At 45.1% G+C, this 25,274-nt stretch overlaps 1 protein-coding gene across 1 annotated transcript in view; it reads left to right on the top strand.

Annotated features, from left to right (window-relative positions):
• Positions 1-9,745: 9,745 nt before the first annotated feature.
• The window catches only part of SEP1 (stress enhanced protein 1), a 42,822-nt gene continuing 27,293 nt past the window's right edge, over positions 9,746-25,274 (top strand). Inside the window, exon 1 of the mRNA XM_086497864.1 lies at positions 9,746-9,922. Coding sequence (XP_086353990.1) covers positions 9,868-9,922 — 55 coding nt within the window. The 5' untranslated portion in view covers positions 9,746-9,867. The remainder of the gene's footprint in view (positions 9,923-25,274) is intronic.

Genomic DNA, 25,274 nt, shown 5'->3' with positions numbered 1-25,274 from the left:
AAGAGTGGTCTACTATTGATTGCACAATCTGGTACAATGGCTGAATGCAAATCTAATGGCTATGTCGATGTCGACGGCGTGGATGACGAGGACGAGACTATGCTGAAAACTGAGTGCTTGATGAATCTGTGAGGGGTTGAAGTTGTCGGCTGATCTGCTACTATTTTGCTTGCTAACTTGTTGCTGAAATTGGTGCTGGCTCTGCTGTCCAAAAATGCTAAGAGTGCTAAAATATGCTGATGCCAAACGCTGGTCCGGCTGAGTGGAAAAAACGCTAGGTTTGCTGTGCAAAAACGCTACTGAAGGCTGGCTGTTTTGCTGAATTTCCTTGCTGAATTTTCTGGTTCAAGGTCCTGAAAACGCTATGAAGATGGGGCTGAAATCGCCATGGTGCTGGCTGAGATGGCTATTGGCGATAAAGCTACTGCTAAAACGCTGAGAGGGCTACTGTGGATCGCCATGGGAAGAGCTGAAAAACGCTGGTATTGCTCACCAAAAATGTTGATGCTTGTTGGAGAGACAACGCCAGGTTGAAGTGTTCTTGTTCTTGCTGAGAGTCGGCCTGCTGAGCAATGCTCCTGTTTCCTCATCTGCCAGAAAGTGCTAGCTTTGGTTTGCTTATATATTCCATTAGCAAAATTTCCCTACCTAGTTCCCAACAAAAGTCACTTAATAAATAAGTGAAAAATGTCAAAAATAGGGAAAATAGGTTTAATGCACTGAAAAGTTTCCCTGATAGATTTTGATGGATTTTGATGGGAATGCTGATGATCATGCTGTGTGCAACCGGAGGATATGCATCTAATCTAAGTGACTGGTCATGCACGGTCTGCGAACAGACTCACAAAAGTGCCAGATCACTTCCTATTCTAGACTGACTTGATTGGACTGAACCCTGTTCATGTTGTAGCTTGTCCACGGACACATAGGGTTGGATGTGTCACGTGACATTTTTCTCAAGTGTAATAAGAAAAAAGAAATACCGAAAGGGGCGCTAGTCTTTGGGGCCATTAGGGTTTCGTTGTCTGCTTGGGAGCGGTCTAGCTACCAAGTCGTGAAATGTCTTCAAGTGTTGAATTCAAGTCACAGGCTTATTTGTGAAGTTCCTTTGTGTCATAAAGTTCAAGTAAAGATCGGGTGAAAGCTAAAGTCTACTGCCCTACGGGCCGGTTTCATGGTTTCATCGTCGGGATAGAACCCCTTGTTCCTCTAAGAGTGAGCCTTGGCTGGTTTGCAGCGAAGACAGAGAGCAGAGGAACTTGGAATTACACTATGGTTGACAGGACGACGACGCCAAGGAAGAGGGCTCCTCTTCGCAGGACAGACAGATTGTTCCTCCTCCAAGGTTCGAGCATACCGAGAGTTCACGGCCACTGTTGTGTGTACCTTTTGTTGATTTGAATGCTCCACAAGGTGAAGGGTACATGACTAGGCAGGGCAGCACTCGCATGTTGCGGTGTTACGTGGGGCTCCAAGACAAGTTCCTTCTGTCCACAAACAGGTGGTTAGGACGCCCAATCCACAGGCTTTACCAGTTCAGCCAGCCATCTTTCAGAGTCCGCATGTTGCATTAAATGGACTTGGAACCAGTTTCCAGGCTATGCAACAGGTTTTTCCACCACCCACGGTACATCCTGGGTATTTCGGGGGTGGATCAATGTTCAGAGCATGGCTGGTTATGTGCTTGGAAACCAGCAATATATGCAAGGAGGGGGTATGCAAGGCATGATGCCAAACCCCATGTATGGAAATATTGGCATGCAACAAGGGTTTCAGTGAAACCAAGGCGAGTTTGGGGTGCCTTAGGGCAATTTTGGCATGGCTGGTTTTTTCGACCAGCAGCCACATATTGCATTGACGACACAGAATGTCAATGGCCAAGGGGCGTTGATGATCCCTATTATAGTGCCCATGTTGTAGACGCTTCCCTATTGTCACAAACTGATAATGTGTCAAAGCCCTGAAGAAGGGAGCCAACTTACATATGCCGGCCGAGGGGCCTAAACCTAAGAAGAACAAGTAGCAGAAGAAGAAGAAGTCCTACCAACTTATGGGGACCCCTTGCGATGGGGCCCCAGTGACATAAAGGGATTAAAATAAAGTAGGACTCACACACACACTCACGCAAAGTCGATGACGTGGCAACTGTACGACAGATTTTTGAAAATTGCGCTGACATGATGACGTGGCAAGCTATACGGATTTTCGCGTTTTGCGCTGGCTGATGACGTGGCAGGTTGTACGGATTTCCGTAAATTACGCTGACAGCTTTTTGGCTTTGCTTTTAAACCAGATGCTTTTGTGTTTGAAGGCTTTTTACTGTAAACTGCTTTTGGGGCCTAGGGCCTTTAAATATGAGGTTAGGGCTCATTCTTTGGCATGCTTCCTGGAGAAGGTGCAGAGGGTGGAGTTTCGGCTTGTACTGTGTTGATGCAATATAAAGAAATACCGAAAGGGGCGCCAAGGTTTGGGGCCAATACTCTTTGGGGTGAAATTCCGCCACTCCGTGTCGCGTGTCGTCTCTCTCTCTCTCTCTCTCACTTCAATTGTTATCGAAGTGCTAAAAGTCTGTTCAGTCTGCTCTTTTCTATTGGCACGTGGTGCCCGTCTTATGACAGTGGTATCAGAGCACCAGTCGTGTGGTTTTTTGAAAGCATACCGGTCCTACAAAAGAGCAGATAGAGCTATCGGTCCTACAAAAGAGTAGACAAAGCTATCGGTCCTACAAAAGAGCAGACAGAGGAATTTTATTTGAGGTATCTTCGCTCTCCAACCGAACTTATTAGCCACTCCCACCTTACTTCATCGCACATCGGGCGCGCTCCCGTCTTCACCGCTCATGTCTTAGATGGCATAAGCCATTAAGATCACTTGCAAGAGAAGGATCCAAGATTTGTTTCGAGCGGCTGTTTTTCTTATAAGCAATGCCATGCAAATGCTGATGTGTACAACTGCCAAGCCGCACACTTCCAAGGACTTGGCAAGCTTTCAATTTTTTTTTTGCCCGAAGTTACATGGTTTCTAACATCTTCCTTCAGAGTGCAATTTCTGGTAGAGTGGGGTATCTTGAAATGTTTACCATGGAAACCCTAGCAGATTATATCTTGAAATTTCTCGACATCTCTCAGTAGATGTCTCTTCTCGAGCTGATAACCTTGGAGGTTCGGTGCGATTGCTATCTTGGGACTACCATCAGCGCCACAGAAACACTATCTGTCCAAGAGCTGTGGACGATGTTGTGCTCGGCTACGACCTTACGGAATGAACCTAACCCTAATTTTCAATGCAGGTTCCAGGATGGAAAGTCGGTCAATTTTTCGAGCTCGATTGATGTCGAGATTGCTTTTAAGTTTGAAATCTGTTTGAGAACTTGTTTGGTGATCCTGTTTGGAATTCGTTTGAAATGGATGGTATCTGTTTTGAACCTGTCTTGGTGCCGATTTGAATTGTTTGACTCTGGTTTTAATACTGGTTTCAATGATTGGTGATTTTACTCCCGGGTGGAGTAGTGAGAAATTATGTTTGAGAATGCTTGTTCATACTCATGGCTTGGACCCTTGTGGTTATTTGCGGGGGGAGTATTGAATGATTGAAAAGTGCTGTTTTTTTTAATTCATGGCCCGGCCCCTCGTGGTTATTTACGTGGGAAATATTGTTGTTGTGACTCCCGGCCCGGACCGGGATGGTTATGCGAGAGGAGTATTAAGAAGTCTGAGTAGTGGTTACTCTTAGCACTTCCAAACGACGCAGGCTACGGTCTGGGGGCCGTTTGGTTGCAAAAGGCCTCTACATCTCCCGGCCCGGATCTTTTTAGGTTATGCGGGAGGAGTGATGAGAGAGTCATTGAATATCTCCCGGCCCGGACCTTGTTAGGTTATGTGGGAGGAGTGTTCATCGGTGGCTTTATGTTTCTTTATCTTGTAACATGCATATGTGAGCATTTGTGTTGCATTGTGATGTGCCAACCACTGAATATTCCTAATTGGATGAGATTGCCTGGGTATGTAATTTTAGTGCATCAAGACGCCCGTGGAAGATCAGTACGGTCTAGGTGTGATGGCTAATTTTACTACGCCGGAATATTGAGAGTTCCGATTAGGACGAAAGGAGAAGCTAACTCCTTGATCAAAAGAGCCGAAAGGAGAAGCTAACTCCTTAATAAAAAGAGCAAACTGAGTGTCCCTCGGATTTTTTTTTGAGCTAACTTGAGTTGTTTTGCAGATATGGTGTAATCGCGGACGATTACTCTCTTTCAAGAAGGGGAGATGTCATAAACTGATGGCGTGTCAAAGCCCTGAAAAAGGGAGCCAACTTACATATGCCGGCCGAGGGGCCTAAACCCTAAGAAGAACAAGTAGCAGAAGAAGACGAAGTCCTACCAACTTATGGGAACCCCGTCCGATGGGGCCCCAATGACATAAAGGGATTAAAATAAAGTAGGACTCACACACACACTCACGCAAAGTCGATGACGTGGCAACTGTACGACAGATTTTTGAAAATTGCGCTGACATGATGACGTGGCAAGCTGTGCGGATTTTCGCCTTTTGCGCTGACTGATGACGTGGCAGGCTGTACGGATTTCCGTAAATTACGCTGGCAGCTTTTTGGCTTTGCTTTTAAACCAGATGCTTTTGTGTTTGAAGGCTTTTTACTGTAAATTGCTTTTGGGGCCTAGGGCCTTTAAATATGAGGTTAGGGCTCATTCTTTGGCATGCTTCCTGGAGAAGGTGCAGAGGGTGGAGTTTCGGCTTGTATTGTGTTGATGCAATATAAAGAAATACCGAAAGGGGTGCCAAGGTTTGGGGCCAATACTCTTTGGGGTGGAATTCCGCCACTCTGTGTCGCGTATTGTCTCTCTCTCTCTCTCTCTCTCTCTCTCTCTCAATTTAATTGTTATTGAAGTGCTAAAAGTCTGTTCAGTCTGTCCTTTTCTGTTGGCACGTGGTGCGCGTCTTGTGACACCTATGACAATTTGGGAGCATTGGAAAAGCCAAAAGCCTACAAAGAAGGTGGTGCAACTGTGAAGTTTGATACTTTCAACGGCTTTGAGGATAAGGCAAAGGCTCTTACTTTCCTCTAGCAGTTTGATACAGCTTATGCAGGAGGGAATTCTACAGAGGCCTCTAAGGTCAGGAAAGCTGCCACTTTCTTGAAAGGCAACGCGCTTACATGGTGGACGACACTGTTGATACAAGGACAAGAACCCGCCACATGGGTATCCTCGTAAGAAAATGTTTGCATCTGCGTGGCTGTCAATTGAATTTGAAGTCGATGTCATGACAGATTGGCACCAACTCACTGTGGCTACTTGCAAGATCGTATAGGAGTACAATCGGAGGTTTTGTAAAGCGTTGCTCTCAGTAACCTCCTACAGGTTTGTGCCACTGACAAAGCAGATTGAGAAGTATTGTAGCGGACTGCCTAAAGGGCTTCGAGATTAATGTACAAAGAACAAAGTGGCTACCCTCACTTAACTTATGGAAGTTGCCAACATTGGTCATACCTTGTTGAAGGGAGAAGACAGTGGGTTTCAAGGCAATGTGAAAGGGGGTATGTCAAAGAAAAGACTAGCAAAGAGGTTCTTTGCAAAAGCGGCTCGTAAAGCTTCCCAGGAGTCAGAAAGAGAAGAGAAAGTTGAAGATTCAGCGAGTCTTTTGGAGCACATGCCAAAAGAAAGAAAAGTTAAGGGAAAAGTTGCATGATGGTATTTGGTGAAGTTCAGGAACCATCCACCTATGGATGCAAAGTGGGTGGAAGAGTGTGAACTGCTAGAGTCACCAAATGTATTGCAGCTTTACCTTGAGGCCTTTGGGTTACAACCTACGTATGCCCCAACTCAATGTGTTCAAAGAAAGAGAGGTGATGATGGTGCTAGCACATCAAATGTACGTACGGATTCAACATTATAAGTTGGTGAATAATAGGAAATTAAACCAAAGGGAGTCAAATGAACACATGGCAGTCAGGGAGCTGCATGCAGGCCAACACACAGTCTCCAGAAGCCTTATTCGAGAGGGGGCGCCCAAAGTTGAGGGTGGAGGCTGATTTTTATTCAATGTGCTTTACAGTGTGTGTGTGTGTGTGTGTGTGTGTGTGAGTAGTGGGTGTCACAAGATGGGCACCACTTGCCAATAGAAAAGAACAGACTGAACAAACTTTTAGCAATTCATTAACAACTGAAACTGAAAGAGAGAGAGAGAGAGACGACATAGTGGCGGAATTCCACCCCAGAGACTATTGGCTCCAAACCTTGGCGCCCCTTTCGGTATTTCTTTATATTGCATCAACTCATTACAAGCCGGTACTCCAGACTCTGCACCTTCTCCAGGAAGCATGCCCGAGAATGAGCCCATGGCCTCATATTTAAAGGCCCTAGGCCCCAAAAGCAGTTTTACATGACAAGCCTTCAAACTCAAAAGTATTTGGTCCAAAAGCAATGCCCAAAAGCTGCCAGCATATTTTACGGAAAATCGTACAGCCTGCCACGTCAGCATGTCAACGAAAAACGCGAAAATCCAACCACGTCAGCACTGTCAGCGTGATTTTTGGAGCGTCCGTACTGTTGCCACGTCATCAGTTGTGTGTGTGTGGGGGGGGGGGGGGTGGGGTCTGCTTTATTTTAATTCCTTTATGTCACTGGGGCCCCATCAGATGGGGTCCCCATAAGTTGGTAGGACTTCTTCTGCTGTTACTTGTTCTTCTTAGGGTTTAGGCCCTTCGACCGGCATCTCCAAGTTGGCTCCATTCTTCAGGGCTTTGACACGTCAGCAGTTTGTGAATCTCCCCTTCTTGAAAGAAAGTAAGTGTCCGCGATTACAACATATCTGCAAAACAACTCAAGTTAGCTCAAAAATTTCCGAGGGTCATTCCGAGGGACGTTCCGAGGGACAATCAATTTGCTCTTTTTGTTAAGGAGTTAGCTTCTCCTTTCGGCTCTTTTGATCAAGGAGTCGGCTTCTCCTTTTGTCCAGATCGGAACTCTTGATATTCCGGCGTAGTAAATTTAGCTATCACACCCTGACCGCACTGGTCTTCCACGGGTGTCTCGATGCACTAAAAGTACATACCTAGGCAATCTCATCCAATCAGGAATATTCTGTGGTTGGCACATCACAAAGCAACACAAATGCTCACATAGGCATGTTACAAGACATAGAAACATAAAGTCGCCTATGAACATTCCTCCCGCATAACCTAACAAGGTCCGGGCCGGGAGATATTCAATGACTCTCTCCTTACTCCTCCCGCATAACCTGAAAAGGTTCGGGCTGGGAGATATAGAGGCCTGTTACAACCAAACGCCCCCCGGACCGCAACGTGCGTTGTTTGAAGGTGCTGAGAGTAACCACTGCTCGGACTTCTTAATACCATAGTTACCCGGAACGCGGAACGGGAACGGCGACGGGATTCCCGCGGAACGGGGGAACGGCTAGGGGTCCGGAACGGGAACGGCGCGGAACGGGAGGTATAAAAAACACCTATATAGTGTATTTTTTAGCTCCTTGTGTTTAAATACAAGGAGTATTAGAGTGCTTTGACTCTAATACTCACAAAAAACTCGTTTTGAAGACCATTCAACCTTGCTATGACTAGATGATGAGAGAGAGAGAGAGAGAGAGAGAGAGAGAGAGAGAGAGAGAGAGAGAGAGAGAGAGAGAGAGAGAGAGAAGAGGGAGAGACTCGAGAGAGTGAGAGGGAGAGGGAGAGATTTGAGAGAGTGGGAGGGAGAGGAAGAGAGCTTGAAGGCTTGAAGCCTCGAGCCTTGAGAGAGTGAGTCTTGAGAGAGAGAGATCTTGAGAGTGTGAGAGGGAGAGAGCTTGAGCCTTGAGGATTAGCTTGTGGAGAGAAAGGGGGAGGGGGGTGCATTTTATGAGTCCTTGAGGCCTTGCATACTTCAAACAGAAGCCCAAACATTTACTTCAATTTTTTCAAATTTTGTCAAATTTGTTTGTAGCCGTTGGCCGTTCCAGGGGCATTCCGGAATGTTCCGAGGGCATGCCGGAACGTTCCGGAACGGCCGTTCCGGTTTGCACTGGCCACCCGTAACGTCAGACGTTCCGGGACGTTTCGGAACGTTCGGGAAGGGAACTGCCCCCCGGAACGCCGGAACGGAGGCTAGGGGGCGTTCCCCGGTAACTCTGCTTAATACTCCTCCCGCATAACCATCCAAGTCCGGGTCGAGAGTAACAACAACAATATTTTTCAAGGATACAACCAAACGCTCCCCAGACATCCCGTCTGCGTCGTTGGAGGTTGAAACAATAGCAAAACCACATTTCTCACTACTCCACCCAGGAGTAAAATCACCAGTCATTGAAACCAGTATTAAAACCAGAGTCAAAACATTTCAAATTGGCACCAAGACAAGTTCAAAATAGATACTATCCATTTCAAACAAATTTCAAACAAATTTTCTGAGGGAGTACGAGCAGAAGTGCGACGCGAGAGAGAGTGCGAGAAGAAGAGCACGACGATATGGTGAACTCGCTCTACTGTAATGTGTAGAGCATAGTGAGTTCTTATTAGGTTTTTACAAAAGAACATGTGTACATACCTGGCGGCCCGCCCACTTACCTGGGCGATCACATTGGGCTTTATACCCCAACAACCTCCCACTTAAAGTCCAATGTGGTACTTTAAGTGTGAGAGAAGCTACTGTACAAGCTAATATACAAGAGATGTAGAGAAGTGATGTACTACCCTACACCTAACTGCTTGCGAAAATGCGCAAAGCTCTCTGAGGGAAGTCCTTTTGTAAGTAGATCAGCAGGATTTTCTGTGGTGTGAACTTTGACAAGCTGAAGTTGCTTATCCTCGAGCATTTCCCTGATGAAATGATACTTCACATCCACATGCTTTGTCTTTGAGTGATAAACTGGATTGCGAGCCAATTGTATAGCACTTTGACTATCACAATATAACACAGGCATCTCTTCTTTGATTCCCAAATCTGTTACTAGTCGATTAAGCCAAATTGATTCTTTGCATGCCTCTGATGCTGCAACATATTCAGCCTGTGTAGTAGACTGAGTAACACAATCTTGTAATCTAGAACGCCATGATACTGCTCCACCAGCCAATGTAAAGACATACCCTGACGTAGACCTTCGGTTGTCTAAGTCACCTGCATAATCTGAGTCTGTAAAACCCTTTACACTTAGCTCTTGACTCCCATAGCATATACGCATACTCTTTGTAGCTTTCAGGTATCTCAATATTCCTTTCACTGCCTCCCAATGTTTCTTGCCTGGGTTTGACATGTATCGACTTACTACTCCCACTGTAACTGCAATGTCTGGGTGAGTAGCAATCATTGCATACATCAAACTACCCACTGCAGACGCATATGGAATCTTATCCATTTCAGCCTGTTCTTCCTCAGACACAGGACAATCTTGTTTGCTAAGTTTCACATATGGTGGCAATGGAACACTCAATGCCTTTCCCTTCTCCATTTTGAAACGTTGCAAAACCTTGTCAATATACTCTGTTTGAGATAACCAAATCAACTTCTTTGACATTTATGTATATATGTATATATATTATATGAATTTGTAAGTATTAGTCCTTGAAGGGCAATTTGCCACGCTACCCTTCATTTGAAGGACATTTTAAAAGGCACCCTTCACGCACGAAGGGAGATCCCAAAAATTGACCTTCATTTGAAAGGGATTTAAAAAAGAAACCTTATCTGAAGGGTTACAAGGCCTCCGAAGGGCACCGAAGCCTTTAAAAATGAGCCTTGCTAGGGCCTCATGTAGACCAACTGAGCATTCTTCTTTGTCTGTGAACTGTATACATCCTTGTAGATAATTTATCTCTGAGAGCATTTGGCTGCCAGGAAGATAAGGTGGCGCCTGTTTGATGTCGTCCAGCCTGACGATGGCTACCTCGTCCCCTCTGGCCACTTCTGTGTCAGGTAAGTCCCCTGAAACCTGCTTGGTTGGTCTTTTCCTTCTTGTTTCGCATGTTCATATTCTCTGTGTCAGTAGGCGCGTGTGGTGTCCTTCCAGTATGTTTCATGGAAAATGTCGATGAATGGCTCCCAAGCAACGGTGCTGCGGGCCCTTCGCCTTTGATGTTTCATGTCAAATGTGGCAGTGTCTTTCTCAAATGGATTTCCATGTCGATAAATGGCTCCCAAGTGCTGCGGGCCCTTCACCTTTGATGTTTCATGGAAAATGTGGCAGGGTTTTTCTCAAATGGCTGCTGAGAACTGTTCTTACTTTGTTTTGATAGACGTAGGCTTATGAGTTTTTTTGCACAGATCGGAACCCACGCTGTGGCTTTATGAAAACATCCCATGCTGTGCCTCTTCACCTTGGTGCCCTCAACAAATACCCTTTAGCTCGCTCTCATCAAAGCCTATGCAAAATTTTAGCGCAGTATATCATGAGGCCAATCTACCTCATGTCACTTTCAGTCACAAGTTCTGTCAACTGAATGTGTCTCACCCCAATTAGAGTTCTTTGGAGGCAAGTAGGTACAATTCACCTTCATGCAGTCTGTAAACCTCCTTCACCATCAGCAGAAGTAGCTGTTGAAAAGTCTCCCGTTGAAGAGCACTCAACCTCTTCAAAGTGGGCTTGTTTAGTGGCATGTATTCTTGGCTAGTCCGATTGCGGATGAGTACTTGGTCATGAACGTTGTGACGATGAACAAGTTTTCCCTTTGGAGAGCCATGCCTAAGCTCTTGGTGGTAATGTTGAAGAAATACTCATGATTTGTGCAAGAGGATCATAGAGAGGAAGGGGCAATTGTTGCCTCGACCTCCTCTGTCTACTTGGAAACCTTAAGAAGCATTGAGAAAGCTGGAGATTTTGAAGGTTCTGGCTCTTGTGTGATGAATCCCATGTCCATAGCTGTCAGAACTGGCTGATGCTGTCGTGATGCTCCACGGCCACTAGGAGAAAAAAAAAGAGGGGTTTTCTAGTGTTCTTTTGGGTAAAGACATCGTTTTAAATGTAGTGGTTGTAGGTAATGCCAAAATTGCGGTAGGAAAAAGGATTTTGGCTATTTTTGCACCGGAAGTGACTATCGAGTTTACTATTTGGGATGGCATTTCTTGGAGTACATTGCTTGCGAGAATGTGCTCGGCAAAGCTATGGTAGATATGTACGCTAATGCTGTGTTTTGCACCGTTTTGGTTGATATTTATGCCGAATGTGATGCACTTAAGGTTCTTGAGGAGCTTCTAAGTTCTTACTTGGAATGGTGTCTCTTGGGGTACATTGATTGAAGGATTTTGCCCAACATGGCAAGATGTTGTACCTCGTCATGCTTAGTCGATATATGAATTAGAGGTGGAGTTCTTACGAAAGCCAAAAGGTTCTTGATGGGTTATCTCTTTGGAATGTTATCACTTCGAGAGCATTGATTGCGGTATAAGCCTAATAGCTGCGGTAGGGAAGATTTTCTTCAAATGTAATCTCCTAAGCTTGCACCTTGAAAGCCACAATGGTCGTCCATATAATGGCCAGCCAAGGCTAATAAAAGAGAGCTATGTTTTTAAAAGCTAACACTATTTTTAAAATCGATGAGCAACTGTTATACAAAGGAGGTCGATGAGTAGAGGGAAGGGGAGCCAGACCGAGCGTTGCTGTGAATGAGGGTTGAGCGTTGTAGAGAGCGAGTTGTGACGAGTTGGCAGGAAGCGCGATCAGAGATAAGCGAGAGCGAGCAGGCCGTCGAGGAGCACCATACATGCAAGTAAAAAAGCAGGCAGAGCATTTGGTTTTTGAGAGAGAGTTGAACGCTGATGTTTTTGGAAGGATGACGAGCTGCAATGGATCGGTGTAGGCAGAGGACCTGATGGCGAGAGGAGTCGACAAGCAACAGACAACGCAGAGCATTGTGCAAGCAGGCTTTTGATCGTGTTCTGGCTCAGAGGGTAGCGTTTTTTTTAAAAGTCTTTTAAAGGTGGAATTATTTATTCAAGTGGCTAATTCACCCTTTCAAAAGAGTTTGGTGCAATTACTCGAGGATCCATCGGGTGAGTTAGGCTTAACTTCTGATTGGAAAATGGTTTCTGAAGCGGATAATATGATTGTTAAGTGGCAAAAGAGGGTGGATAAGTTTAGAGTGGTTGATCCTACAGAGTTGCTTGAAGAAGAACCAACAGAGAAGCCAAAGCCCAAGCTCGAAGAGCCGGTTCTTGATGAATTGGTAAAAGGAATACAAGAGTTAAATTTGAATTTCAAAGTTGTTAAACTTGAAGGCTTAAGTGCAAGTGGATCTTTATTGGAGCCAAGGCAACGCTCTCCACGAAGGAACGGAGATGGTTTTTGGCATTTGCATGTGGTGTGACAGTTCAGATCATGTACGTAAAGATTGTGATTTTATTGAAGGTTACAAGAAAAACATAGTTTTTGGAAAGACAACAGGATCCATCTTAGGGAAACTGGTGAACGTCTTCGCTTAAAGTACGGGAAGGGCCGTATGAAGAAGCTCGTTGAGGAGATGCAGCATAATGTTACTATGGTTGAAGCGGCAACCTACGGATTGTAGGCGTGCGGTAGAGGGGATGATGAAAGTGTTAGAGCCAAGGGTAATCTGTGGCCTTGTGCTCTAAAGACAACTAAGAAAGGTAAAGTGACTCATAAACCTTTTGTGTCTTGTCTTTCCACTCACCTTTATAAAGCACTTTGTATACATGACCTAAGTATCTCTTAGCAAGTACCTATAACTTAATTGTCAAGACTGAAAGGGAATGGGGTAATGGTAGAAACAAGAGTGTGCTGTTATGATTGTATTAGTGTGCTAATTACAAGAGATTAGAGAGAGAGAGAGAGAGAGAGAGAGAGAGAGAGAGAGAGAGAGAGAGAGAGAGAGAGAGAGAGAGAGAGAGAGAGAGAGAGAGAGAGTTTGACACTATTAGAAATAGCAAACATGATTAGATTAATGATAAGCTAAATGCAAATGGTGCGTACAAAGTAAAGCTAGAATGGTGGGTAATGCTTGGGTATGAGATGGATACAAAGTATGTAGCTTAGGCTTCTTTTATAGAGTTGAGGGAGAGCATTTGCTGATGTAAGAAGTGATGTCAAAGTGTGCTTCTAGTGTAGAGCAGTGCTGCCAAGAAATGCGTTTCTTCACTCATGAAACCTATGAAACGATTCAGAAACGTTTCTCTTTGAGTTTGGACGTTTCAAAGGTAAAGTCAATGCTCATAAGTTTTCGCACGTTGTAGCGTTGATTTTTTTATGTCATGAAATCCTCAATGTCATGAATGTAGCTTCTCTTTTGTAATGATGAAAGTTAGTCCTATTCTCCCTCTTTTTCATGTCTAAGATCTCAGCTTATACCACTTAAACTTACGTACATTTCTTCAGTTTGCACGAAACTTCTGTTTTGGCATTTCTTTTTCGGACAAAACCGTTTCGAAACTTCTGAAACTCTTTTCAAACGAAACGTTTCGAAACTCCGTGGCAACTATGGTGTAGAGGGGGTTTCTGATAAAGTTTAGCCATCTCCAAATGAACTACCCAATGCATTCCCAATATATTTTTTGGCTTTAGGTATGAATTTTACTTATTTGTCAAACTCTGGGTAGGGCAATTTGCTAAGGTGATTATATAAGTACAACCCCCACTGTATAATCATCAATTCATTGCCAAAGTTGGTTGGTTCAGCAGTCTCTTGCTCTACGCTTCTGCATCGTCGACTTTGACATGGTATTAAAGTTCGTGGAGGAGAAGGGCACGCATGGGAAAGGAGTGTTGGCAGCAAGGAAGGCTCATGTGGCGGTGTTTTGTTGAAGCTGAAAGGATCAGCTTGCTCTTGGCATTTCCTGCTGCTACAACGTTTGAGATGCTAGTAATGACGCAAGGCTACATGGGTACATGAGGGCACTGACAACTATGGGCGACACAACGCAAGGTACAGGGTGCTCTTTGTTGTGTGTTTCGAATCACTGTCAGGGAGCTTGGCTAGGCGGCAGTTGGAGACGCATGTGACAAAGCAAGGGACGATGCAAAGAGGGTGAGCTCCAAGTGCACTTTGAAAAGTTGAAGGAGATGCTTTGTTTTTTATCTCAGCAGTGTGAGCCCTCATAGAGCAGCGTTTTGAGAGGCGATCCTAAAGTAGCGGTTCTTTGAGACTCCCAACGAAATCGGCTACTTCCTTTTGCAAGCCAATCGCAGCGTTTTGAAATGCTGGCAAGAGAGAACCATTGAAAGCTACCTTCGAGGAGATTGTTTTGGCATAGGCTTCGCCTCCTTACAACAACGACGACCAAAGGTGACCTAAGTTCCAACACCAACTATTTGCTATTGAAAATGGATCAACTAGTTCCCAGTTCGCGACCTCTATTGAGATCCCTTGCTAAAAACTTGTCGATGTTCTCTCCCGATTCCTCGAAGGAGGCTTGCTACCATTAGAATCTACCTTGGTTTTCTGTGTTCTCCATCGAGAGTGGAGTGCTCTCCATCCTCCCGCTAATGTGCAGTCGGATGTTGTGCTCTTTGTTGGATTTACTCTTAGAATCCATGTGTGTTGTAGAAAATGGAGAGGATCCTTCTTATGAGAAGAATCGTATGAGCTCTGATACCACTGTAACAGGCTTGGACACCTAAATGAGAAATCAATAGCAACACACGAACGGAAACTACAACAACTGAACTTGGGGAGAGAGAGAGAGAGAGAGAGAGAGAGAGAGAGAGAGAGAGAGAGAGAGAGAGAGAAGAGGAAGGTCAACACGAAGCGACAGGATTTGCTTCCAGATGCATTGGCCCCAAAGACTGGCGTCCCTTTTGATACTTCTTTCTTGATTGATGGTTCATGAAGTACAACGGTCGAGGAGCATCTCCTATACGGTCTGCGTGCTATGGAGTGCCAAAGAGCATCTCCAAGGCTCATATTCAAAGGCTTTAGGCCAAAAAGCCAGAGTTACCGGGGAACGCCCCCTAGCCTCTGTTCCGGCGTTCCGGGGGGCAGTTCCCTTCCCGAACGTTCCGAAATGTCCCGGAACGTCTGACGTTTCGGGTGGCCAGTGCAAACCGGAACGGCCGTTCCGGAACGTTCCCAGAATGCCCCTGCAACGGCCAACGGCTACAAACAAATTTGGCAAAAATTGAAAAAATTGAAGTAAATGTTTGGGCTTCTGTTTGAAGTGTGCAAGGCCTCAAGGACTCATAAAATGCACCCCCCTCCCCCTTTCTCTCCACAAGCTAATCCTCAAGGCTCAAGCTCTCTCCCTCTCACACTCTCAAGATCTCTCTCTCTCAAGGCTCAAGGCTTCAAGCCTTCAAGCTCTCTTCCTCTCCCTCCCACTCTCTCAAATCTCTCCCTCTCCCTCTCACTCTCTCGAGTCTCTCCCTCTTCACTCTCTCTCTCTCTCTCTCTCTCATCATCTAGTCATAGCAAGGTTGAATGGTCTTCAAAACGAGTTTTTTGTGAGTATTAGAGTCAAAGCACTCTAATACTCCTTGTATTTAAACACAAGGAGCTAAAAAATGCACTATTTGGGTGTTTTTTATACCTCCCGTTCCGTGCCGTTCCCGTTCCGGACCCCTAGCCGTTCCCCCGTTCCGTGGGGATCCCGTCGTCGTTCCTGTTCCGCGTTCCGGGTAACTATGCAAAAAGCATTAGATGTAAAAAGCTGGCGCTCATATTTGAAGGTCCAAGGCCAAAAAGCATTAAACATGAAAAGCTGGTGTCACGAGGCTGGGGCAACCACTAACCTTAGTTGCTGGTTCCTTTTCCTTGATTTTTATTTGATTTTTGGGACACTCTTTTTGAAGTCACAAATGGTTGGACATTGTGTGGCCAATGTGAATCGACCGATGGCCTAGAGTTTCACCCGCAGTTGGGAAGGGCAGGTCGCCACGAGATGGTTGGGTGAGTCGGCATTGGAATCCAAGCAGTAAAAGGGTGTCTAGCAGGTCAAAGTCATTTAGGCCCCTCGCTACATGTTATAAGTTGGTGGATACTAGGAAATTAAACCAAAGGGAGTCAAATGAACACATGGTAGTCAGGGAGCTGCATGCAGGCCAACACAGTGTCTCCAGAAGCCTTATCAAACAGGGGGCGCTCAAAGTTGAGGGTGGAGGCTGATTTTTGTTCAATGTGCTTTACAGTGTGTGTGTGTGAGTAGTGGGTGCAGGTGATCACAACTTTGATGGAAAGCTTGCCTTCTCCCTTGCGCTATGTAGCGCAATGATTTGCTCTTGTGCATCTCTCTCCGCTTTGCACATATGGTAATGCTCCTCTAGTTGGGCTTCTCAAATCATAAATGACCATGTATAGTTTTGGGGGTTTTAATGAGTGTTTGCCAAGGCAAGAGCCTTTTGTATAGGAATGCACAATTCCATCGCGAAGGAATACAAAAAAGGAGAGTTTTCTCACGTGAAAACTCATCCGATTTAAAGGGGAACTGTCCCATTGCGCTGGAGCGTGTGAGATACGCATAGATGTGTTCGCTCCGCCCAAAACGATCCAAAACAGAAAATTACAGCCTGCTGTGTTTTTCTGCACGTTTAGGGTTTTGCACCTAAACTGCAGGACATTGTCAGGGGAACCTCGGGAAAGCCATGGGATGCTTAAACAGGGCTTTGGACACTTGACACTGACAAAACAGGGAATTACAGCATGCTGAAATTGACCTGCAGCTCACTGGAAAGCTTCCAAACCGCAAGGGAAAGTGTCCTTTGTAACAGACTTGGACAGTCCAAGTCGAGATTCTACCGCGACACCACAAGAATTCACTTCAAAACAATTTACAGTTCACAATTGATTCGACACTGGCCTTGCGAAGTTCCGTGCCTAGAGATATTGGCCCCAAAGACTGGCGCCCCTTTCGGTATTTCTTTTTGTATTAATCTGCAACTCAAAGTACAAAGGAGTGGTTAGGACTCACTCTCAGACTCTGCGTTCAGATGCTCTGAGAAGTGAGAGCCCAACTGCACTTATAAAGAGATTACAAGGGATGCCAAACGCAGAGCCCCAAAAGCTGTCCCAAAAGCTTTCAAAAATAAAGCATGGCTCTCTCTCAAACTCTCTTGAGTAAATAAAGCAGAGCTTAAAAAAAAAAGTAAAGCTCTCTCTCTCTCTCTCAAGCCTTGCATAGACAAAAGCTGGCCAAAAGTTGCCATAAACAGCGTCGCAAAACGTGGGCGTCCGTACAGCAAGCCACGTCAGCAGCTTTCCGTATTTCCTGGATCCGTACAGGGCAGCCACATCATCATTTCTACCCGTCAGGGACTGTTCCATGCCAAGAGAGGGTGTGTGTGTGTGTGTACTGGGCAGCCACGTCACCAGTTTGTGACATACCCCCCTCTTGAAAGCATTGTAATCGAGGGCAGTGTAATCGCCCTCGATTACGCCTGCAAAACAGACAAAGGCCAGAAACTGTCTTAGCAGACAGTGACTGTTAGTACTCACGCACTAGGAACACACATCTAGCACATGTACCAATCGACAGTCACATCATACGACATCACAAGACATCACTTGACATCACAGGACATCACAGGACATCACACGACAAATCATATTCAACATTCATTCGGATCTTAGACCATGATTTATCGGCAATGCAATTAGAAATTGCATCTAGATCCACTCAGGACCTCAGAGATGCCCGATTGACTAATCCCTATTGCAACCATGTCTATCGAGATCATTCAGACCAAAATGCTGCAGTCATTTCGTCTATCAGTTCCTGCACATAAACAAGTCAAGAACAAATCAATATCATATTATCGGGAATTCCAGTTCATAAAGTCATTACAACAGAATACCGTCAGCTCTCAGTATCCCTGAAGCTCAAAGAGACATCAGTGACTCTAGTATCAAAAATCGAGGCATCTGTTGACAAAGGAGCGGAGTAACTCCCCTCTTGTGCATACTCGCTGAATCAGATATGCGGCCAAGCTGAATTCGGGGTTCCATTTGGAATAGACTATGCTAAACCAAAAGCTTTAAGGTAAAGATTTACAATCTGAGGAGTATCTGCTAGGTCCTCCTCCTCCATCCACTTCGCATCCAATGCAGGATAGTTCTTGAATTTAACCAAGAACCGCCTTATCGCTTTACCCTTAATTTTTCTTTCTTTACGTGCCAATATTTGTTTTGAAACAAGGATCTCCTCGTTTTCTTCCACCTCGGGTTGTTCATCAAGCTCCCCATCGTCGGGCACATCGCCTTTAAAAGGCTTCAAGAGACTCACATGAAAAGCATTGTGAATCCTCCAAGTTCCGGGCAGCTTCAGTCGAAAGGAGACATCATTTATCTTTTCGGAGATCTGGAAAGGTCCGTAGTATCGCATAGTAAGCTTTGGAAAAAGCCTCTCCTTTCCCTTTTTCTTTCTCAGACTTGCCTTCTCAACACGTAAGAGCACCCAATCGTTCTCCTTCCATTTCAAATCGCGACGATGGCGATCTGCTGCCTTTTTTTTGTCTTTCTTGAGATTTTTGCAAAGCCTTGCGAACCTTGGCAAAAGCCGTGTCCAAGTCGCGCGTGTACTCATCGGCTTCAAAAATCTTATCTTTCGTGCTTAGGAAGGGTGGAACCTTCGTAGCACCTTCAATAATCTCAAATGGCGCCTTCCCCGTCGACGAGTGTATGGTGTTGTTGTAGGCAAATTCCACCAAAGGTAAATGCTTTTCCCATTGAGTCTTCTGATCCGAGATGTAAGACTTCAATAAGTCTAGTACCATTGAATTGGCAATCTCTGATTACCTATCAGTCTGCGGGTGGAAAGATGAAGAGATGTGCATCTGCGTGCCGTGTTCTCCCAAATTGCCTTCCAAAACAAACTTATGAATCTGGGGTTCCTGTCAGAGACAATCGTCTTGGGCATGCCATGTAATCTGAAAATCTGGGCCACAAACAGTCTCGCTAAGTGATCCGGCTTGACTGTTTTCTTCACTGGAATGAAATGAGCTTGCTTGCTAAATCTGTCAATAACAGTCCAGATACCATCGTGACCACTCTGTGTTCTCGGGAGATCAAAAATGAAATCCATTGCAATACTTTCCCAGGGGTGGGTGGGTATGGGCAAAGGCTGTAAATCCCTGTGCTTTATGCCTGTCAAACTTGACCTTCTGGCATACCAAGCAGCTACTCACAAACTCGTCCACATCCTTCTTGAGTCTTGGCCAAAAGAAGTATCTCTCTACCCCTTTCAAGGTGGTAGCAATGCCGCGGTGACCCATCAAAGGCGGACAATGGCATTCGGTCATAACCTTTTCCCTCAACGGCTGTGTAACGCACATCATGGTTTTCCTCATCAAGTAGCCATCCCGAATGGAATATTCGGCTATTGTCTCCCCATCCCGTATCCGTGTGAAAATGTCTACAAAATCTGTATCTGTGGCATACTGATCGACCATATCCTTGAAGCTCTTATGATGTATGGCGGAAATAGCCAGAACCAACGGCTTCCGGGACAAAGCATCTACCACCAAATTCTTCTGTCCTTGCACATGGACAATCTGGAAGTGAAACTCTGGCAAGATGTTCGCCCACCGCATCTGCTTTTCTGATAGCTGCCTCTGTGACAAGAAGTAGCGTAAACTCTGGTGATCTGTATCTGTGGCATACTGATCGACCATATCCTCGAAGCCCTTATGATGTATCGCGGAAATAGCTAGAACCAACGGCTTTCGGGACAAAGCTTCTGCCACCAAATTCTTCTGTCCTTGCACATGGACAATCTGGAAGTGAAACTGTGACAAGATGTTCGCCCACTGCATCTGCTTTTCCGATAGCTGCTTCTATGACAAGAAGTAGCGTAAACTCTGGTGATCTATATCTGTGGCATACTGATCGACCATATCCTCGAAGCTCCTATGATGTATCGCGGAAATAGCCAGAACTAACAGCTTCCGGGACAAAGCATCTGCCACCAAATTCTTCTGTCCTTGCACATGGACAATCTGGAAGTGAAAGTGTGACAAGATGTTCGCCCACCGCATTTGCTTTTCCAATAGCTGCTTCTGTGACAAGAAGTAGCGTAAACTCTGGTGGTCTGAAAAGATAGCAAAATTCACTCCGAGTAGGTAATGTCGCCACTGAGTAAGGGCATGGATAACCGCCAAAAGCTCTTTCTCATAAATCTGTGCTGTCAATTCCGGCCTTGAGAACAATCGGCTCTCGTAGGCAATGACATGGCCTTCTTGCATTAACCCAGACTACGACCACAAGCATCACATATACTTCAAATGACTTCTGAGTCCGGCAAAGTCAAAACTGGTCCTGTAGTCAATCTCTCTTTCAAAGTCTGAAAGGCAGTCACCTCTGTGGGTCCCCACGAGAAAGGGACTCCTTTCTATGTCAAAATATGCAAAGGGGAAGCAACCTTTGCAAACTTTCTAATGAACCGCCTGTAGTACGAACACAAGCCCAAGAAGCTTCTAACTTCATGGACATTCTTCAAATTGGGCCAATCACGGATAGTCTCTATCTTGGCCGGGTCCATCTGCACTCCTGTTGCTGATACAATGTGTCCCAAAAAGTGTATCTCTGGTAGGAAAAATTTATTTTTCTTCGCATTAATCACCAACTTGCGATCTCGTAATGCCTAATTGACCTGAAGCAGATGCTCTCTATGTTCTGGCTCATCCTTGGAGAAAACAATGATATCGTCAAAGAAAGTGCCAACAAATAGTATGTACTCTCGAAAAATCTTGTCCATCATCCGGTTAAATGTCGCAGGAGCATTGGTTAGGCCAAAAGGCATCACCAAAAACTCAAATAACCCAAAAGTCGTCCGAAAAGCTGTCTTATAGACGTCTTCCAGTGCGATTTGGATCTAATGATATCCGCTCTTTAAGTCGATCTTGCTAAAGCACGAGGATCCCTATAGTCGGTCAAGAATATCATCGATTCTAGGAATCGAAAATCTGTTCTTGATGGTGATTTTGTTGAGAGCTCTATAATCGATGCACATTCTCCAAGATTCGTTTTTCTTCCAAACCAACAACATTGGAGAGCAGTACGGTGAAGTACTAGGTTGGACAAGACCCTTTTCCAAGAGGTCTTTCACTTGGTTCATAATTTCTTCGTTCTTGGCCGGTTCGGTGGTGTGCTTGAAGGTATCAGATCAATGGTATGATCCTCAGGACGAGTTGGTGGTAACTCATCTGGCAGGCTATTTGAAAAGCAATCGGCATGAGTGTGGAGAAAATCTTGGCGTTCTTTATCAAGTTTAGACATATTTGTCCTATTCTCATCATTCATCTTTCTCAAAAAGATCGAGTAAACAAACAGATTGGATTTCATTAATTTTGAAACGGCCGAAGCCGATACAATAGGGATAGACTCACCCTTAACTTTTACATCAACTACAATGGTTCTGCCCTTCTCTGTAGTCAAAGTCGCTTTTCTTGCTCGATAGTCGACAGTGGCGTTGTTCTTGTGGTATTAGGGAATTTCTTAAGAGGACATCACAACCTTCCAAAGGCATTATGTAGAAGTCCTCATGCCCCAAATACACCTGACAATGCAACCGAAATTTGCCAATGACAGGTGTAATGGCTACGTCCCTGCTGGGTGCCGCTAAAACTGCCTTTGCTAGTGGTCCCATCCAATTGGGGGTGATCTCGAGCCGCGCCGCCAATTTAGGTGAAGTAAAGTTGGCCTTGGCTCCTCCAACGAAGAAGATCAGGGCTTCTTGGTCTTTCACTTTGCCCCATTCTCGGCAAAGTTCTGTACTCTCGTCCATCGTGCTTGGGTCAGTACCCACACAATCTGGAACCAGTCCTGTTTTCATCTTGCCTTTTCATCCACGTTCCTCAGCTGCTTTTGAACTTTCAGGCCTGTCTTCATCCTTGTCGCTCTGTTCTTTGGGTGCCTTTTTAGGGCACTTCGCGGAGGTGTGCTCAGTTTCCCCGCATCCAAAGCACTTTCCCTCCTTGATGTAGAGAGCTCTCTCTCGAGGAGTGAGTTTGGGTCGTGCATCCTTTTCTTTCTTTTCTGGGTTGCTCTTCATCTTTCTACTTTCATTGTTCGAAGTGTGTTAGGTCCTTTGCGTCATGATTTCATCTGTGGGATAGGTCAATTGCGTGAGTGAATGGCAAACTACCGTTTTGCATGACTGATCAGTTCCTGAATGGAATTTGACTTTTGCTCTAAGCAGTGATCTCGGATCTCTGTAGGAAGTCCCAAGGTAAACCGCTCAATCTGTTCTTTGAACGAGATCTTCGTAAATGAAGAGGTTGGTAGAAAAGAGCTCCTGAATCTCTCGCAATAAGCGTCCAATGTAACCTTCTTGGTCATCCGAAGACGGTTCCAAGCAGTTTGTATGTCGTGTTCATACTCTCGAGTCAGCAAAGAAGAAATAAAAAGCCTTTTAAATTTCAGCCATTTAACTGCCGTTGTCTTGTTCAATAAAAGCGTGGACTACCAAGTTCGACCATTTCCCTTGAAGTAAGAGGTAGCCCTCCGAATCTTGTAGTGCTCTGAGTAACGTCCTCCAGAGAAAGCTTTGTCAAATTGTTGTATGAAAGCCAAAGCCTTCGAAGCATCTCTATATCCAAAAAACGTGTCAAATTTAATTGATTGTCCACCTTCCTTAAACTCTCTGACTTTCTTGCTTTTATCTTCGAGAAAGTCATACTAGTTGGCTTTATAGAAATTCTTCTTCTTTGCGTAAAAGCTGCTGTCGTCAGAGTTCGAACTATCCGAAGACGAGTCCTCTGTAGAACTGTCAACCATTGGGCAAGATTTAGGCTTCTTTGCCTTTTTCTTGCCCTTTCCGAAGCTTTGCTTTTTGCTTCGCTTTTTGCCTTTTCTTCTTCGCTCAAGTCAGAGGAGCTAGAAGAAGAAGAAAAAGAAGAAGAACTGGGTACTCCTTCAAATCAAATACGCTTCTTCTGCTTTCTTGCCGATGCAAATGTAGACTGACGACCCAAATAACCCGGGAAGTCAGTTCCTTTCTTTTGCTTTTTGTCGTGCTTTTTTGCTTTGTTCTGCGTGTCAAAAAGCTGAGAAATCTGTGCATCAACCACCTCTTTTAATTCTTGCTTTGTATACATCCTTGGAGTAGGAGGTTTCTTGAGAGCCGGTTTGAGGGGTGGTTCTGTGGTTTGCTGCCACTGTGAATGCACCTCGTCGAAGGAGGTTTGGCTCATAAATTTTGCAAATCTCAAGTCCTTCGCAAAATTTAGCATCATCTTGGTTGCATCGTCAATCAATCGTTGACGCTCCATCTCTTCTAGCTCTGCCTGAGTAGGCCGAGGCGGGCCATACTCCTCGCGTGAATCCTCTTTTTGATCTCTTCCCGCATCTCCGGATGGAGAGGAAGTCGATTGATTTCTGTCTGAAGCCATAAGTGCCGCGTAAAAAAGATCGGATTTCCCGGTAGGAGAGAAATCGGCCGCGCTCTGATACCATTGTAAGAGACTTGGACACTCCAAGTCGAGATTCTACCGCGACACCACAAGAATTCACTTCAAAACAGTTCACAGTTCACAATTGATTCGACATTGGCCCCGGCGGAGTTCCATGCCTAGAGATATTGGCCCCAAAGACTGGTGCCCCTTTCGGTATTTCTTTTTGTATTAATTTGCAACTCAAAGTACAAAGGAGTGGTTGGGACTCACTCTTAGATTCTGCGTCCAGATGCTCTGAGAAGCGAGAGCCCAACTGCGATTATAAAGAGATTACAAGGGATTCCAAAAGTAGAGTTCCAAAAGCTGTCCCAAAAGCTTTCAAAAATAAAGCATGGCTCTCTCTCAAATTCTCTTGAGTAAATAAAGCAGAGCTTTAAAAAAAAAGTAAAGCGCTCTCTCTCTCAAGCCTTGTGTAACAAAAGCTGGCCAAAAGTTGCCGTAAACAGCGCCGCAAAACGCGGGTGTCCGTACAGCAGGCCATGTCAATAGCTTTCCGCATTTCCCGGATCCGTACAGGGCAGCCATGTCATCATTTTCTACTCGCCAGGGATTGTTCCATGCCAAGAGAGGGGTGTGTGTGCGTGTGTACTGGGTAGCCACGTCACCAGTTTGTGACACCTTGATGTGTACTTTTGACCTGCAGGGATTTTACTCCATTATGTTGGCGAAATTGGGTCAAAAACCTGCAGTTACAGCCATGGACAGGTTTGGACAGCTTGGTGAGAGTTAGGTGAAAGTGTTCGGATCGTTATGGAAAGTCACTGTTTACTTGGGATTTTGTCCGTGGAGACTTCTATTGTGGTTATGCTGTCAAAATCAAGTTTGAGTAGGGGAATTTCAGCCCGATAAAGGTGGTTCAGCTTGTAGAAGTTTACAGGTTTTTTCTAAGGTGCAGCGGAATGAATGTTGAACTTTGCTCAAGATGAGTGCTCCGAACTGTGCTCAAGGTTCCTTTTTCTTATGGAAGGGAGAGCCTTCCGTTCTTTAATGAGAGAGTGCAATGGACATAAACAAAACGAATGGACACTGTGAATGGACGTGCATGAGACTGAGAGATAGAGAGAGAAGAGAATACGACACCAGAGACGTTGTAAAACCCTCCTTCAAGGGCCCCACTCTCGATGGCAAGAGTGGTCTACTATTGATTGCACAATCTGGTACAATGGCTGAATGCAAATCTAATGGCTATGTCGATGTCGACGGCGTGGATGACGAGGACGAGACTATGCTGAAAACTGAGTGCTTGATGAATCTGTGAGGGGTTGAAGTTGTCGGCTGATCTGCTACTATTTTGCTTGCTAACTTGTTGCTGAAATTGGTGCTGGCTCTGCTGTCCAAAAATGCTAAGAGTGCTAAAATATGCTGATGCCAAACGCTGGTCCGGCTGAGTGGAAAAAACGCTAGGTTTGCTGTGCAAAAACGCTACTGAAGGCTGGCTGTTTTGCTGAATTTCCTTGCTGAATTTTCTGGTTCAAGGTCCTGAAAACGCTATGAAGATGGGGCTGAAATCGCCATGGTGCTGGCTGAGATGGCTATTGGCGATAAAGCTACTGCTAAAACGCTGAGAGGGCTACTGTGGATCGCCATGGGAAGAGCTGAAAAACGCTGGTATTGCTCACCAAAAATGTTGATGCTTGTTGGAGAGACAACGCCAGGTTGAAGTGTTCTTGTTCTTGCTGAGAGTCGGCCTGCTGAGCAATGCTCCTGTTTCCTCATCTGCCAGAAAGTGCTAGCTTTGGTTTGCTTATATATTCCATTAGCAAAATTTCCCTACCTAGTTCCCAACAAAAGTCACTTAATAAATAAGTGAAAAATGTCAAAAATAGGGAAAATAGGTTTAATGCACTGAAAAGTTTCCCTGATAGATTTTGATGGATTTTGATGGGAATGCTGATGATCATGCTGTGTGCAACCGGAGGATATGCATCTAATCTAAGT

This window comes from Adiantum capillus-veneris, chromosome 24, assembly GCF_014529385.1.
Source record: "Adiantum capillus-veneris isolate H3 chromosome 24, ASM1452938v2, whole genome shotgun sequence".
NCBI classification, from domain to species: Eukaryota; Viridiplantae; Streptophyta; class Polypodiopsida; order Polypodiales; family Pteridaceae; genus Adiantum; species Adiantum capillus-veneris.
Note: the sequence above shows the minus strand (reverse complement) of the source record. Positions and strands in the feature narration are given on the sequence as shown.